The 17,296-nt window shown below is 38.6% G+C and overlaps 1 protein-coding gene across 14 annotated transcripts in view; it reads right to left on the bottom strand.

The window, feature by feature from the left end:
• The window catches only part of PARD3 (par-3 family cell polarity regulator), a 457,959-nt gene that overhangs the window by 244,886 nt on the left and 195,777 nt on the right, over positions 1 to 17,296 (bottom strand). For 10 of the 14 annotated variants that reach the window (XM_082046289.1, XM_082046284.1, XM_082046286.1 and 7 more), the window contains exon 5: positions 16,078 to 16,209. The exons of the other annotated variants lie outside the window; for them this stretch is intronic. In XM_082046289.1, coding sequence (XP_081902415.1) covers positions 16,078 to 16,209 — 132 coding nt within the window. The remainder of the gene's footprint in view (positions 1 to 16,077; positions 16,210 to 17,296) is intronic. 14 annotated transcript variants of the gene reach the window in all.

A 17,296-nucleotide genomic window follows, 5' to 3' on the forward strand; every position in this document is an offset into this window, starting at 1 on the left:
TTCTCCCAGATGAAAACCTTATTGTCAACTGAAAACATACAACTTCTCAAGAGTCAAGCCACAGGAAAACAAATGTTCAGCAACCTCTTCATCACATATTAGCAACTCTAAATGAACTCCATTCTTGCATGGATGTCATTAGTGCTGTAATGAAGGGCATATGTCGTAGCACACTGGAAAACCAGTGGCTTTCGCCTTTACTTACGGTAACAGAATATTTGGCAGGAAATCTGAAAGTTAAAACTGGCAGTAATAAAATCCTTAGAGACAGGGGAAATTTTGGAACTCAAATTTTGAAAAATGGAGTTTAAATCATTCCTGGTACAACTCAAACAGGGCCTGATTGAATCTCTAATAGCAAAACTAGAAAACCTCCCTATGTTTTTTTAAAGACAACTGAGAAATTAAAATAAGGCACTAACACTCCTCCTCCTCCAAAACAAAACATTTTCAGCAAACACAACAGGAATTGAGTGGGAATAAAAGTGAAAATCACTCAGTGAAAAACCACCATGGTCTCCCAGTTTCACAACATATTAAAAAATGGTTACAGGGTGTATTTAGGAAAATCTATATGTAGATAAAAGACGACTAATTCCTCTCCTTGGAATTTCACAGCAATACTTCCTTTCAAAAAATGCTTTCTCAAGTGAACAAAGCTATTCTTTTGGTCTTTTGATAGTCTACAGCATTGTTGAGAAAAATAATTCAAAGCAGCCCAAACAAGCAGAAAGGGGATTACAGATTATAGGAGCCACATATTCCAAAAGGAACATGTATTTTACTGTAACTCTGACTTATTCTTTTGTGCAGCACTATTAAAAAAATACTCATTAGAAACCAGGAAAAAAAATAAAGAAAAAGGAAACAGTTCCATATTTTGGAAAGGGTAAGCAAGGAAATACACCAGCAGGTAAAAATAAACTTTAAAATGCTCAGTTACAAAATAATTGAAAGAGGCTAAAAATAAAACAGCCTGTTTTCTAAAAGCCATTAAATTTGACCCTAAGAATGTATTATATTTTAAGTGAGAAGCAAAATACATATGTTAGGGAAAAGATCAGAGCAGCAGTGAGGTTTTCAGTATTCACAAACATATACAGAAGCAAAATATTTGATAGATGTGCTATACAGTTACTCTTGTATATTAAAAATTTATTTACGTAATGTATTTTTTTGTTAAAAAAGTTCTTAGGGATAAGCAGAGAAAATGACTCAGGTACTATCAGAACATTCTCGAAATGCTGGAACATGCCTGAATTCACGAGACATTTATTCAATTGATGAAGATACATCCTTTTTATTGAAAACAGTCTGTAACACATTGTATGTATATTTTGTTTCTATTTTAATATATTTCCTTAGTATTTTTCTTGGAATTTAAACAAAAATGTTCCTGCTTGTGTGATTTCAAGTCATTAGTGCCAAAACTTCAGCCAATGTTTCATGAGAAAATTACTGAATTATGTCTGTTTATGATTATAACACAGATTTCTCAAGAAAATTATTCCCTCTTGGGCATTAAAAACTAAATGAGTATGAAAGACTAGAATGTGTTTAATGTGACCGAGCTAGCTTTTCCCGCCAAAATGCTCCAATTTAATCCAAACTAATTTTTAAAAATTTAAACGAAGTCTAATAAAACTTATTTCACTTCCAAAAATGACGTGCATTTACTAGAAGAGACTTGGTAAAAAGATATTGTTAAAAAATACAAATTGTAAAGGCCAAGAATTTTACTATGTAACTGCCGTAAATAATTTTCCTTTAATGTAAGTTCATGGATGAGTCAAAAAGAGCATGTGTGAGAAAGAGAAAGAAATCCCAGTGCAACGGAGAAATTAAACTGAAAAATTAAATCAAGAAGCCAAAAAACAGACACACAGATGGTGAAAACTGGCGAAAATAAAAAGTAAAAATCATGCTCTTAAGTACCAACAGATGCAGTGACTTTAAAATATTACTCCTTGAGGATCCACAAAGACAATAATCCCAGATTGTGATTTCTGGGCCAGTCTACTGCTGCACTAGAGCCACAAAATACACTGTATTGTACAGAGAAAAAATGACGAGTCAGAGATGGTGATATCTGCACTGCCTGTCTGCTAAAATAGAAGGGAAGAAAATGAAACTATCTAACATTGTGAAATAAATGCCTTCAGAAAAAAAAAAGAAAAAAACCTGTGTAAATGAGATAAGAGAGGTGGCTTACAGAATCCATTTACACATTTATAATACTACAGGACTGAGCATGAACTGGTTATTTGAGCATTTCTGAAACATTCCTTCTTGAAACAATATTCAAGCCTCATGGTCCAGATAGAAGCGAGAATGTGCTTCCCAGATTCCCCATTGATTTCTATCACCCCAATTACCTAAAAGCTATCCCAGTTCAGACTACTGGTATTAAAACAGGGAAAGAAAAATAATCCAGGATTTGAAAAATCAATAAACTGATGTGTAACACCTATTGAAGCTTGAAGCTTCAACTTTCCTGAAAGATCTTCTTAAAATCCAAAGTTGAAATGAATTATTATTAGGAGTACTTTTAAAATGCATTACTTAAGACTAACTTTCCAGATTTTTAAATTAATTAAATGGACACTGCTACACATGATTGGACAAACCCAGCATCCTATGCCATCACCATAGTATCAGGCTAGCTGTATATAACCATAAAGACTACTGCTTTTGGGGCTAAAAACAAAGTCAAGTTCCAAGAAAACAAAATGATATTTCTTTACTACCACTTTTAGCAAGCAGAAGTTTACACTGGGCACTTTCTCCTCTAAAACAGTTGCTGAAGTTATCAGGGTAATCATAGTATCAGGAAGGTCACTGAGATCTCCACAATATGAATGTATTTAAAACACAGCTACAAGAAAACCCTTTTTCATAAAGTAAGTTTTACAAATTATACAGATAGACACATAGATAGACACATATATATGTGTGTCAACAATGACAGCACTTACAAATACTGCTCCTAAAGTGGGCAGTTAAGGAAGTGTTCTGTATTTCTAATATATAAGCATGGACATGTACATAATTTAACTCTCATGTATATACGGATAAGTAGTAAGAACGCTGACCTGTAAAAGTGAACAGCAAAGTTTGTTATATGTTAACTGGTAAACAGAATGAATGTCATGAATCAAAAACGATGTTGTCATGGATCAGATCAACATTGTCTTCTGTGGAGGCTCCGAACCGGGATGACCCAGCGAGGTGTCTCTTCTCACCAGGCCACCCCTCAGCTCCCGTGAGCACAGACAGAGCTCCAGCAGCCACTGTCTGTCCTGTGCAAACAGCCCGGGATGCGGTTTGGGAACAACTCCCACCCTCCCAAAGCCCAGCCCCAGCTGCGGGCTGCTCAGAATTCACCCTGGGGTTCGGAGCTTTGGCTCTGGTCAGACAAGTCCACACGTGCCCGACGCCGGCGCTCAGAGCGTGGGAGGGCACAGCTTCCCTGCACCTCTGCCTCTCCGCACATTTACATGCACATGTAGCTGTACACCGAAAAAAAGTCATCAGGGAACTGCACTGCAGTGAGGCAGGAATTACACATAGATTCAGAGATAATTCATTTTTTTTTTTCCCTACATATTTCTCAGCCCACATCACAGTATGTTGTGCTGTCCCCTGACACCCCAGTATGGAGCTGAAGCGCCTCTTGCCCCATCTTCGGTGTTTCAGTAAGAATGACGTTTGTTAATTTAGGAAGAAAATGGCAGAGTCCTTGAGCCCCATTAATTTCACCTACCCAGAATGCTGCGATAGACACTATCCTACTGAAGTATTATAAGATGCTTTTTTCACACAGAGACCAGTTTTACTGACCTTCAAATCACCAGCAAAATCCATCAGTTCTGATGAGAGGGCGAGTTAAAAGAGTCGTCATGAAGAGAAAGCTATTTATAGTGACAAAGTGTAACTACAAAGAAGAAACACTGATGGGTTTGCTTTATGAAATCTGTCCTTTGTTGTAACAATTAATGCCTAGAAAAATCAAGATAAATAAAAATGGTATGATGGAATACTCAAACTAACTTTCAATACTTTTAAATAGAGACACTCACAGATATGACCACGTTCTTTCGGGACATTTAATTTAGCTTGTGCTTTGGATAAATGAGTTGAAATTATAAGCAATCGTGAATTCCTACACATTAGGAAAGTAAAGATTTTTGAAGACAAATGAGGGGATCCAAAAGGAAGAGGAAATTAAGCTTTGATACAAAGTGATTGAACACCAGCTTCCAGCCTAGTATTCTGAAAAAATACTAAGAGGACCAGAGGTTTTGTTCATAGTGGATATCTCACTCCTCAGGTGTTTATTCCACAGTCTGTAAAAATGTTTGCAATATACAGCCTTAAGGTTGTTTTTTTTGGATTTTTTCATAGCTGTGTATGTTTGGTGCCCTTAACAATTTTTAAACTGTGAAAACAAATGATATTTTAAATGGCAAATAGCTAACATAATAATAGCCAACTTATTTTGCTCAAATTCATAAATAGTCATCTCTGGGCTGGAAAAAAACAGCATAAAAATGTACAGTCCAAATGAATTTAATCACATGCAGCTGGCATGAACGTGAGTGATACCTTAATATGGAATCTGGGCAACAATCTTTATTCTTAAAATATCACATACAAGAGATAAAAACTTAAAAGGAACATTTATTTCAAAAGTAAAATCTTTACAGCAATACATTACAGGAAGTTCATTAATATTTTTAGTACTTCACATGTTTCCAATCAATCTCTTCCTCATGGAAACACTAGCTGTGCTGTATTTGTTTTAATTCTATGTATCCCAAGTATGGAAACACTAGTTGTACTGTATTTGTTTTAATTCTGTGTATCCCAAGTACGGAACCCATCTCAACCAGAGTAACTGCATCAGTTACAATTCAGTTTCCCTTCTTTGGCACAGGGATTCAGCAAAAGCCTTTATCAGTGCCACAAGGCAGCTGGCAGTTAGTTGCTGGGTCCTACGAAAACAATTACTTATTAAATCAGATCAAATGAAATAAATTTCAAAAGAAGAGAGGGATTGTGTCTTCTGTTTTGCATGTGACACACACAGGAGTAAATAACTTTTTCATACATCCTGATTTCCTAAGCAACTGAATTCCTTTTCTCCCTGCCCACTCCCTCCCAGTCCTGGAAGCCATGGAGGTTGACTATTTCACATGCATTTCCAAGTACTTTCAAGATAAATTCAGAACGGACTTTTCAAACGAGTCAGTGAATGATTTGGCAAGGCTGGTCTATTATCTTCTTTTCCAGTTATATTGGTGAAATAAATTAAAATCTTACGGTATATAGCATCAACCAGGTCATATTACGTAATTCCATTCACTCAGTTGCTGCACTCACTAAATCTTGCTGTGTCACTTTGTGAGGAATCATGACATTTCTCAAAGTATCCTATAAATTACAGCAACCACTTAATACAGCCAAAGAGTACTACATTCAATAATGAAATGCTTGTACTTAAGCAATAAAATCGAGATTAAATTTAAAACCCAAAATAAAACAAAAACCCAGACAAATTACTTCCACATAACTCAATTATTAACTCCAACTTACACAGTACTATTCCCCCTTCATAGCAAAGTGCAACCACGTCATTAAAGTGACCTGTCCACAAAGGATTTTAAAGAAGAAGAGCCTTTCCTTATTTCTATCAATGGAAGATAAATTAACCATCACTTCCACGAGAGATAGGACAAACTTGGCCCTTTTCTGAAAGCATCTTTCTCATAATTAATAATTCATAGAAAGAAATAAAAGTATTAAAATCATCCTGCTGTTATTCAATAAGTGAGGTTTCTCATTCAGATGAAATCTGTCATTTTCTCTTGCCTAAAATAACAACTCTGACTTTATTTCTGTTCTGTTTGGAATTAAATGACTTGCACGACTCAACAGGGATTTACCTGGATCTTGCCTAAAAACTACAGTGAAAAGCGAATAACCCTCATATCCATGTTCCTGTCTGGATAAGTTGTTCTGTTTTATTGTAGGAAGGACTGCAACTTCCACTACTAATTAGTAATATAAATATTTCTTTTAAATAAGTAACATTAGCCATTTAGAATAAAAATTGTACCAGGAAGAAAAACGGACTATTAGGAGAAAGGAAAAAAAAAAGGCTCTTATTTTACCATTTAAAGTCAAGCAAATTCTAAAACACAAATTAAGTTAAACTGAAAATTAAGTTAATATGAAGCTTAAGCTAATGCCAGACTGACTTCTAATGCAGAATTATAGGAAGAATTAAAGAAGTTTGGCTTGGCAACAAAACCAAGCAAACTCTCAATCTTGGGTTTTCTTATAATTTGAAAGGAACGGGAAAAAAAACAGTATTTGGGATAACCTGCTTTTGAATGGTATCTTTCTGATAGAATATAAAAAAGGACATCATCAAGACTCTGGAAAATAAAACAGAGTAGGGATTTGAGGAGCTGGGATTTAGAGATGTTGTCTCTTTCCAAGGAATTGCCTGCTGTCCTGTAGAAATCTGTATTGTAAAACACAAAGCAGGTATGCAGGAGGAAAAGTAGAGCGAAGAAAATGAGAAGAACACAAATTGGAAGGGAAAAAGGATAAAGTATCAATACATGTACTGCCAGTACCACCTTCTGAAACAAAACTGCAGAATTTCTTTTTAAGCCTCAAAGATACAAGTAATCACTTACATATTTACACTTTGGTTAAAAGGCTAGAATGCAGAATGAGTATAATGTGAATTTTAAATTAAGGATACTTTACCAAGGGCGAGGGAGAATCCTCTATAGACACAATTAACAGAATTGCTTTAATACACTTAAAACTTTTAACCTTTGTGGTCTTTGAAGTGAAGAGTGGAACTGCATCTATGTCAGGTTTGTACAGAAGGGCCGTATTGCCCTGAAAAGTTTGATAGTGCTGTAAACTAATGAAATAAATTATCTTAATTTGGTTAGATCTATTTTCATTAACTGTATTACCCACTGAGGGAATGAGGACAAATTTTAATTTTACTAATGTATTTCACTTCTGCATTACTGTGACACGCTGTAATTGCGGCTCCCGCTCGGTATTGCTGGCTCTGCTGTCAGGGGGCCCGTCCCCAGCTCGCCCCCGCAGACAGGGCTGCGCGAGCCCCCGGGACCCCGCGGGCCTCACCGCCTGGAGCTGGGCGGCACCGCACCAGCCCACGCCGCCTTCCCACCGGGGCTTCTGAGGACACGGCATGGGAGCAGCAACAAGCACATTATGAAAATAGCGAGAGCGTTTCTATTATAAACAACTCGTTCGGATATATTATGTACGCCTGGACTAGAAAGTAAACACATGAGAAGATAAACCTCTTTCACAGCATGAAGAAAGAAAACAAGTTCATAAAAAAAGAAAAGGAAGACGCGTGACATCCTTCAGAAGAAATGCTCTCCAGGCCCAGTGGCAGATTTTCAGATGTCCTTATCTGACCTGCTACCATGGACAGACAGCAGTCAAAAGAGCCAGAGATAATAATATTCTGAAAAAGTCTGATGAGGAGTGGCTGAGGAACTGGGGCTGTTCAGCCTGGAGAAAAGGAGGCTGAGGGGAGACCTTGCCGCTGTCTACAGCTACCTGAAAGGAGGGTGGAGCATGAAGGGGGTTGGTCTCTGCTCCCGAGTAGCAAATGATAGGACAAGAGGAAATGGCCTCATGTTGCACCAGGGGAGGTTTAGTTTGGATATTAGGGAAAAATTCTTCACGGGAAGGGTTGTCAGGCATTGGAACAGGCGGCCCAGGGAAGTGCTGGAGTCACCATCCCTGGAGGCATTTACAGAATCACAGAATGGTTCAGGTTGGAAGGGACCTCTGGAGAGCATCTAAGTCCAACCCACCAGCGGGTTCACCTGGAACCGATTAGTTGAGGTTCTTAGGGACATGGTTTAGTGCTAGAGTTAGGTTATGGTTGGACTCGATGATCCTGAGGGTCTCTTCCAACTGAAATGATTCTATGATTCTATGAAAATATTTAGAAAATAGTCAGAAAACTAACAGCAATAAATTATTTAAAGCTTCTCACAGCATCTCCATGTAATCTCAAATAATATTACTCACAACCCTGGTATCACAGATTTATTACCATTAGCTACCATAAAAACAGGATTATTTAAATAGTTTGGTCCAGAAAGGCAGAAAACAGCAGTGCATGGTTACTATGAAGTGTGAAAATGCCCTTCATGTGTGCCACCTCTCTTCAGAAAGGTTCTGTAGAACACAGAAGGTCTCCTAGCAAATGGTAGCAGAGGGAGCTGTGAACATCCTACTCTGCTGGGTGTTTGTCAGGCTGCACCTGGAATGCCACATCTAGTTCAGCTCCCCACAGCTCATGAAAGGCACAGACAGGCTGGAGAGGGTCCAAAGGAGGGCCCCAAAGATGATCAGAGGGCTGGAGAACCTGCCCTATGAGGAAAGACTGAAGGAGCTAGGTCTTCTCTTGCTCATTCAGTGCCAGGCTCAGGGTGCACCTCATCACAGTATTCCAGTATTTAAAGGGCAGCTACTAAGAGGATGGAGGCTCTCTCTTCACAAGAGGCCACCTGGAGAAGACACGGGGTTACAAGTTGCACCAGGAGAGGTTACATCTTCATATAAGAAATATTTTTATTTTTTTCAGTGGGAACAATCATTCACTGAAACAACTTCCCCAGGGGCATGGTAGAGTCCCCGTCACTGGAAGTTTTCAAGATGACACTGGACAGGGTGCTGGATAATCTCATCTAGGCTCCTTTTCCCACAAAAGGTTACACCAGAGGATCCTTCGAGGTCCCTTCCAACCTGGGCTGTTCTACGATTCTTTAAATTTCAGCCCAGTCTATATGCATATTTATGTGCATGTGTACATATATCTACGAGAGAGTGAGTGTGAGTATATACATCTGAATGCGATGCATGTCTTTTTGTATTACACTTAAAACCTGTGAGGTTTTTAGGAAAATTGCCTTTTCTATTATTTTTACATCACCTCTCCGACATGTAGAGCTACATTCTGCCACTGAATTCATATCTCCACAGCAGCACATAACTGAAAGTCGACTGTAGCCCCCAAACTGTCACACCTATTTAATACACAGTATGAAATGACAGATTATTTTTCAAAGGAGAACAAGATAGATGCCAGCATGAAACACTGTTTATAAAAGCACCACCACTACAGCTGTCCCCAAGCAATAAAGCTGTTTGTTCCAACCTCCTACTTCATGTAAACTGAAACCCGCAGCACTGAAAAACAACTTCAAATTCATTCATGACTCCAAGACAAATAATAAGAAGAATTTCTTTTCAAAATATACAATTAAGGTCATGTCCACAAATGTCCATTTTGCATAGAAGTGCAGAGACTTCCAAATTCCATGTTAATATTTTCTTTAAACTAAAACATACTGTAGCTTGAAATTTGATTCTGTCTCTGCACACAGTGATGCATTCAGGATAAATATAAGCCTTTCTCTTTCAAGCTGCTTTTTGCTGCTTCTGTGGTTGTACACACACACATTTAGATAATATTTAATAAATGTGTATTAGTGTATACAAATCTAAGCTTTATAAAGAAGAATACAGAGATTCTTCTGAATTCAGGATACATGACAACCCTCTTGAGGGGTAGGAATTAAGAATCTACATAAAAATCAGAAATTGATCACGTTAGAACCTAAAAGTCAAATGGCATTTCAATATGGAAATAAAGTTTAGATTTAGAAATCTTGATCTCAAGCCGGTCAGGTTCGAAGACAGATTTAAACCTAGAAAAGACCTGTGACTCTGATTCTCGCTACAGATAAATATAAAAATGTTAACCTTAAAGAGCAGAAATTATAAATACACAAATAGAGAACTTACATCTCCATCATAAGAGCTTGTTTGACCCTCTCATTCCACTTTCTAAGCATTCTGGCATGTAATACAGAACCAGTTCCAGAAACTTTCCCAGACCAAGATGTGTCTGTGAGAACTGGGCACCTCAGCACTCGATGCAGACCTACACTCCATATTTTTATGTAGATACTTATATTATAAGAACTTAAGTACAGGTTTATAATTTTCGAGCTCACTACACACAGTATTTTTTCTAAGGTAGTAAATACCACACAGGGAGAACACTGAAACACTGAACACAGAGCTGCAGGAGTTAACATCTTGCCAACACACAGAATTAAACGGAGCAGTAGCATCAGCAGCCAAGATAAAATATTCTTGGGCCAAATCAAGCTTTTCATCTTCTTCATACTACAAAAGCAAGAAGAAACGGTTGCTGTAGCACTCAGGGTGTTGACAACCACATCAGGTGGAAGCCAGTGTGATCACATGGCGAAGAACACATCTCAAGTAGTAAAAAAAGCTGAATTTGCAAGCAGATATGGGACTGGGAAGTCTTTGAATTTGCAGGGGCACCATGAGGTCTTCTGATCAGCTCTGACAGAAACATTTAATGAATCCTCTACCAATGCACTGGTCGCTGTGCTACCTGCCCACACTTATAGCTACGGCCTATTAGTTAACATAAGTCAGGTGCCAAGCTACCACAGAATGGTTGGGTTGGAAGGGACCTCTGGAGGTCATCCAATCCAACCCACCTGCTAAAGCAGGTTCACCAGAGCAGATCACACAGGAAGGTGTCCAGGAGGGTCTTAAATGTCTCCAGAGAAGGAGACTCCCCAGCCTCTCTGGGCAGCCTGTTCTAGTGCTCTGGCATTCTCAGACTAAAAAAGTTTCTCCCCATGTTTAGATGGAATCTTCGATGCTTCAGTCTGTGCCCATTGCTCCTCATCCTGTCACTGGGCACCACTGAAAAGAGTCTGTTTCCAGCCTCTTGACACCAGCCATATCCTACAGCTCTGCCTGCAGAAACAAGCAAACAGTGCAAGCCATGGCCTTGTTCGCTACCTGGTGACACTTTTTTCCTCCCATGATCAACCTCAGAGTAGTTCTGTCTGGTTCACAAACCCTGGATAGCTTCCTGGCTACACCCACACACCTCCAGCCTTTCAGTCCACTGAAGACCCCCAAAAAAGACAGAGGCCTCTGCAAAAGGCCTACAGCTTTGAACTCCTGCATACCTGTCTTTGTGATAGAAATTCTTTCTAAGGAATATGACAAGCTTTAAAACCATCTGTGTATTTTATAATGTATATGCGGCTGTGGTTCTATGTTCATTAAGGTTCTTATCAGAAGAGGCAAATTATAATGTGTGTGTACACAGAAAGAGAGCAAAGCAATGACTCTGTCTTGGCATTATAGAGAGTAACAGACAAGCGGTTCAAAATTCTTCCTCCAGCTAAAGCCTAGCTAATCCTTTTTCCGTATCTTAAGGCACAACTCCTTACTAATGACAATTTTTACTGCAGTTTCAGCCTCTACATGTGAGGAGTTTGAGATAACAAGAGCTCCCACTCCCCAAGTCTCTCCACCTCCAGTCCATGAAACACAGAAGTTGTAGACCTTCCCCTTGTAGCTACAGCCGTAATAAAACCTAGAAATAAAAGCCAAACTACCTGTCAGACAAGGAGAAACACAAAAGAGGTACACTAGTGAAAATAAAAACATTTATATACATCAGCCATACCACTATGAAACATTCACAACTAAACAAAATAAATGAGCTGCGTTTCTGTCTTACATTCTTACATTGAGACATAAAATAAAAGCAGAATTTTTGTTGTTAATGAAAAATTTGACAACACAGGTAAGCTGGAGTAGGAGAATCCACAGGAAATTAGTGTTTTAAATTCACCAGCCTACCTCTGGGGCTTCAATTATTTTTTTTTCAACTGGCAGCACTGAAACACACTAATTTATAGCATCCAAATGTTTTAAGAGAGTATATTCAGTCATATTAAAAGCAGGCCTTATTCTGCCGAAAATACAAGCTGAAGGCAGGTATTCTATGGCTGGAGATATAACACACATCTGATCTCATTGAAAAAGGAACCACAGAAACTGTACCAGATTATTACGGACAGATGTCATGAACAAGAATAACTTATGGGAAGAGTTCCGTACACCACATTTCTGCTCAGGAAGGCAGCAGTAATAACCGACATCTTTTCCCGTTTCAGAATACATTTGAGTTGCTTTAATCTCGGGCTCTTGCTAGATACTGAGAAGCTACTGGGATTATAGGAATCAGAGCTGTTCTTCAGTAATAACCATGCAATTTTACTCCATCTCCTACCTCACTGCCGTGCACTGACAAAAATACATACACACAGATATATATCAAATACACATATATATGTATATAGATTTACATATAGTTATAATTGATCCAACCTCGTATTTGCAAATCTGATCAAACGCTACATAATTAAGCAGGGCTGCTGTAGGATTTCCCTCTCCTGCTGCTCTCGCGTCCCTTCCCGGCGCACAGCACAGCCGGGCACTCTTGATCCTTCTGCAAAACTGGCCTCGCCAGCAGAGCAAGGAATATACTATTTCAGTTCAAGGTGCCTTGATTGCTTCTGTTATTCCAGTTCCAATGTTTGACTAATAAAACTAAAATGACCACCCAAGAGAAGCTTTCTGTGTACTTAAATCTAAGGAATTGGGGAGAAGTTTAACTCCTTCACACGTCTCCTTTTCATGTTTCCCTGGTATGAAACAAACAGCATGAGTCCCGATTTGATCAGGGCCTGAGCAAGTCTTGAGGTGGACTGTGGAAAAAAAGATTTCTCAAATAAAAGTGACGTTACCATATATACAAATAAATTTCACAGCATATAAGATTTTTCAACTATTCCTCAAAGTTCAGTTGCTGTGGGGGAAAAGAAAGTGCTGTGGAGGGCAAAGTGAAGAACTAAAACCCAACGTTTTCTTTTTTTACAGTATTTCAGAATTAAATTAAAGACTGCAATTTTTTTTCCTAATACTTGACAATCTGTAGGAGATAATTAATGAAAAAAATTAGCGTAAAAGTAAAAAATACCATCTTTAACTTTATAACTGTATTCTAAAACTCTATTTGAGTGTTTTTTGCTTTATTATGATGAATGATTCTTTGGTACGAACAGTTTCACATAACTTACTTTGTGGGCTTGAGACATACACGGATCATTTTCCCTGTGGACACCCAGAGGGCTGTGGCACTACCTGGGAACAATCCTTAGGTAGATATAGCTAACCAGCATATACAACTAGAACACCTTAAAGGAACTCAGAAAGCAGAATTAATCTTTTCCATTTCTTTGATGTATCACTCTAATTTAGCAGAGCCCTAGTAAAGCACAAGAAATAGAAGCAAAAGCAATTACTTCCAGGAATTTTAACAGGCTCCATGCATCCCTCTATTTTTAACTGCTAAAACCTAGACAAGTTTACAGAACCATTTCTTTAACAAGTACTCGAACACATCTAATTCTCTGCCTTTATTAGTCCCTGCTACAGTAGCTTATAATGATTTCCTAGAAACAAGGTCTCTTGCAGTTTCACCTGCAGAACGGGCTGTGATGCTGCAGAACTACATTCAGTCTGCTCCACAGTTCTGCTTATAGGAAAGGAGGTGTTGTCCACACAAAAATAATTGCCCTTCCTTGGCACATCACACCTTCGCTTCTCAACGTGCAGTTCCAGTGAATGTTCATGTACGTCAGAAGCTGACAAAGATCATCCTGGAAAGTTTTTTCACCTCATATTCAAAAGGAAGAGATCAGAGAAGCTTTGAGAGAAATAAGTCAATCCAAGCCAGAGAAGCCTCCATCCAACAAGAAGACTCTGGACTCTACAAGATGAATCCGGCTCCTCTAAAGAGCTATAAAGGCAGGTTGGACCAGGACTGTCATTACCGCTGGTATCTGTGATGGGTTCTGCCCTAGAGGTTTCCTGGCCCTGGCACTGTGTGGGTGCCAGAGCTGTGTCTGCTTTTCTGGCCACATGTCCGGGCAGGGTGCGCCCACCACCCCGGCCCTCCACAGCTCCACCCAGCACACACCAACTGGGCTGGAAGCTGCTAAATTAATTGATTATGCCAGACATCAACCTCATTGCTTGAGTCTCTTCTTCACAGAAGTGAAAGGCTTGACCAGCAGGAAACAAAAAGCCCACAGGGGATAATGAAAGAGATATTAGAGTTTAAAACCCAAAAAGAGTGTCTCTGTCTGCAGCTGCTCCGCCCCCTGCCAGGCCCTTCCCTCCCTCTCCCTGCAGAGCTGTACTGCATCCCACCCTCACTACAGGTTTTCTCCTCCTGTCCATAGCCTGTTAAACAGGTTTCAGTCTAATTAATTATCCTGCTGATATGAAATCACAAAAGGATCCTGGTCTTCGAGGTACCTGCAGATTCATTAACACATTTAAAGAACAAACCCTTTCTCAAAGAACACCACCGCAAACAAAACCAAAAAGAAGAAAACTTGCTCAGAAGAAACATGATATTTGCAATTTCAGACTTCAACCAGTTATTAATAACTCAGATAAGGAATACACTTCCAGACTACCACTAGTGCCCAATTATTTACCTAATTGGTGAATAAATTGAACTAGTTAAGCTTTTCAGAGCCCCAAATCAGCAAAAAACTTAATATAAACATCATATATTAAAATATTAATGTATCCAACATTTTATAAGATGATCACTATTAAGATTCCTAATCCAACTTCTGCTGAGACAACAGTTTCATTAACTGCCACGGTGAAAATCTAACGACGCATGCAAATGTGCCTCGAAAACATCAAACAAGCAGAACAGTCACAGGAGATGCCTTCGAATCTGGGCACCAGCTTCCCATTTCAACACAGGCAGATACAGAGACAGCAGCTCAACTCATCTGCACTAACTCTGCATCTTATGAGAGGAAAATAGTAATGGAACTACCACTATCACTAAATGTGCAGAGGAAAATCTCTGAGGACTAAAGATAGAAGCTTTTTGTAAAACATAGATTTTAAACAAATCTGTAGCTAATTACAAGATAAAAAATTAGTTAATAGCTTACATTTGGGTTTTTTAGTTTTTTCTACTCTGTGATATTACTTAAGCTCCTTTTTAACTAAGAATGTGTTAGATAAATAATGTTTGGAATATCCTAAGATGTGGAATGTTGGACTTCAAATATCAGTATAGGATTTGTAGGTGAAGGAGACCAGTCCCAGGACGCCAGTCCAGTGCTGGACCCTAAACCTTCCCCTTCGTCACAAGGCACAGCGTAAGCAGCTTGGGCTGTGTCAAACGACAAATTTCCTTTTGAAACTCCTCTGTATAAAGCAAATTCTGGCTTAATGCCTTATTGCTGTTAAATACAAAATTTATACATTCATGTTCAATGCAAAACCTCGAAGTTTTCATGTCACGTTGTATAATAAGCAGACTAATAATCCCATATACACACTACCCTATATATGGGCTTCCTGTTACATTTCCACAGTCTCCACAGTAAAGACACATTTTCATTGTACACTTGAAGACACCTCTTGGAAAATTTCAGACACACACAAATACATAAAGTGACTGCTAGGTACTTTTAATTTCAGATCTTTAAACCTCTATGACTACCAGCTTATTAATAAAAAACCCAAGTTGGAATTACTTAGTGTCTCAAAAAAGCCCAAGATCAAAAGCAGAATATATATTTACACAAAATAAATATAACACTGCCTTAAAATTTATAAATAATGTATTTTGCAATGTTAAGAACAACAAGCATTTAAAAGTGCAATGCCAAAACGGACCCACATTCGGCTATTCTGTAGTAATATTATTAGCTTTCAATGGCATAATCTTTATTAAAATAATACTCTCTAATTATAATAACCCTGTTGTTATCAGTTGTGAAGAGCATCAGTACTCCATATACTTTATGAATCTGCTTATGACTCAAGAATGAAATAACTTGCAGCTGTCCATTTCAGTCCTAATGCAGGGGGTTTGTTTGAAGCAGAAGGAATCCCATACAAATTTAGTCAGCATACTCCTGGTGCTTTTATCATGCTTAGAGAATCAGTATCACATAAGAACACACTTCTTCATAATAGCTTGGAGCATCATAAAGATTAGATTGATAAAGTAATATATATATATATATATACACACATATATATTACCTGGTCTTGCCTCTCCAGCCACTTGTCCACCATGGGATGACTGGCACTTAACGATGAACGAGCATTGTCTCTCTGAAACTGGTTAGACCAGCTACTAGTATCTCGTGGTAGGCTTCTGTAGTTTTCATCTTTCTAGTTTAAAAGAAACAAAAAAGTGTCTTATAAAAAACAACCAGTCCTTGCACATTAACAATGCAGCTGGTTATTAAACGAATACAAAAGGAAGTCTGACAGAGGAGAACGTAGGTCCAGCTGGACCCAAGGACAACGCGATTGCCCGGCATTCCATGCCCAAGCGCCCCTTCCTTAACACCGGTGAAGCCCACGCAAAGCCTTCGGTGGGTCTGTAGCTCCTGCACCCCCTGTGCTTTACCACCTCTATTTTCCAACCTCAAACCTCCAGTGCACAGACTATCCAAGCACGTACCCAGCAAGGCTTTCAGAGCACCATGCTCCTTAGTTTCACTCTCGCCAAAAGCAAAGGTACCATATCACAGCCCATCCAGTGACAGCTAAGGCCACTACAGAATTTCCCCAAATCTCTGTATGTAATCAATTTTACAATCAAAGCTCTCTCATTTCTCCAGGTACTGTCCTTTAGACCAAAATAGCATGCTATAGAGTTCAAAACTTGAATTTATTATTCCACATAGCGATGCTTTGCTGGGTTTGCCTGAAGGTATATAAATACAGTCACATTTGTAAAACAGCAGCAGATGGAGATGGTGCTGATGGAGATACATTTATCCCATTGAGACTGATACAGAAAAGATTTTTTTTCTTTTTAATTGATGAGTTTGTCTTCACATCTTTCCTACAAGCTGCACAAATCCTTCAGCCTCTAAAGATGATTAGTCCTTACCCAGTGTGATCACCAAAAGCCAAGAAAAACACAAAGGCAGATCCTTAATGATGAGAGTTACCCTTAGCCTGAAGTCAATCTATTACTGATAACTTACACAGGTTAGTTCCCTCCAACTGAAATAATATATGGAACTGAAATTCTGCTTAGCTTTTCAAAAGAGGACTATAAATATACTGTAAGTATCCTTCCTTCAGGAGCAGAGTATTTTTTCCAGTCAATGCCTGCCTAACCTTGTGCCAAATCAGATAATTTAGAGAGCATCTGTTTTGCTTATAGTCATTTATTAGGAAATAAAATAGGATTGTAGTCCTGCATATTTTGCAATACTACTGCTTTTAGGAATCTCAAAAATCT

The sequence above is a fragment of the Streptopelia decaocto genome (genome assembly GCF_964273445.1).
Source record: "Streptopelia decaocto genome assembly, chromosome: 2".
Classification (NCBI taxonomy): Eukaryota; Metazoa; Chordata; class Aves; order Columbiformes; family Columbidae; genus Streptopelia; species Streptopelia decaocto.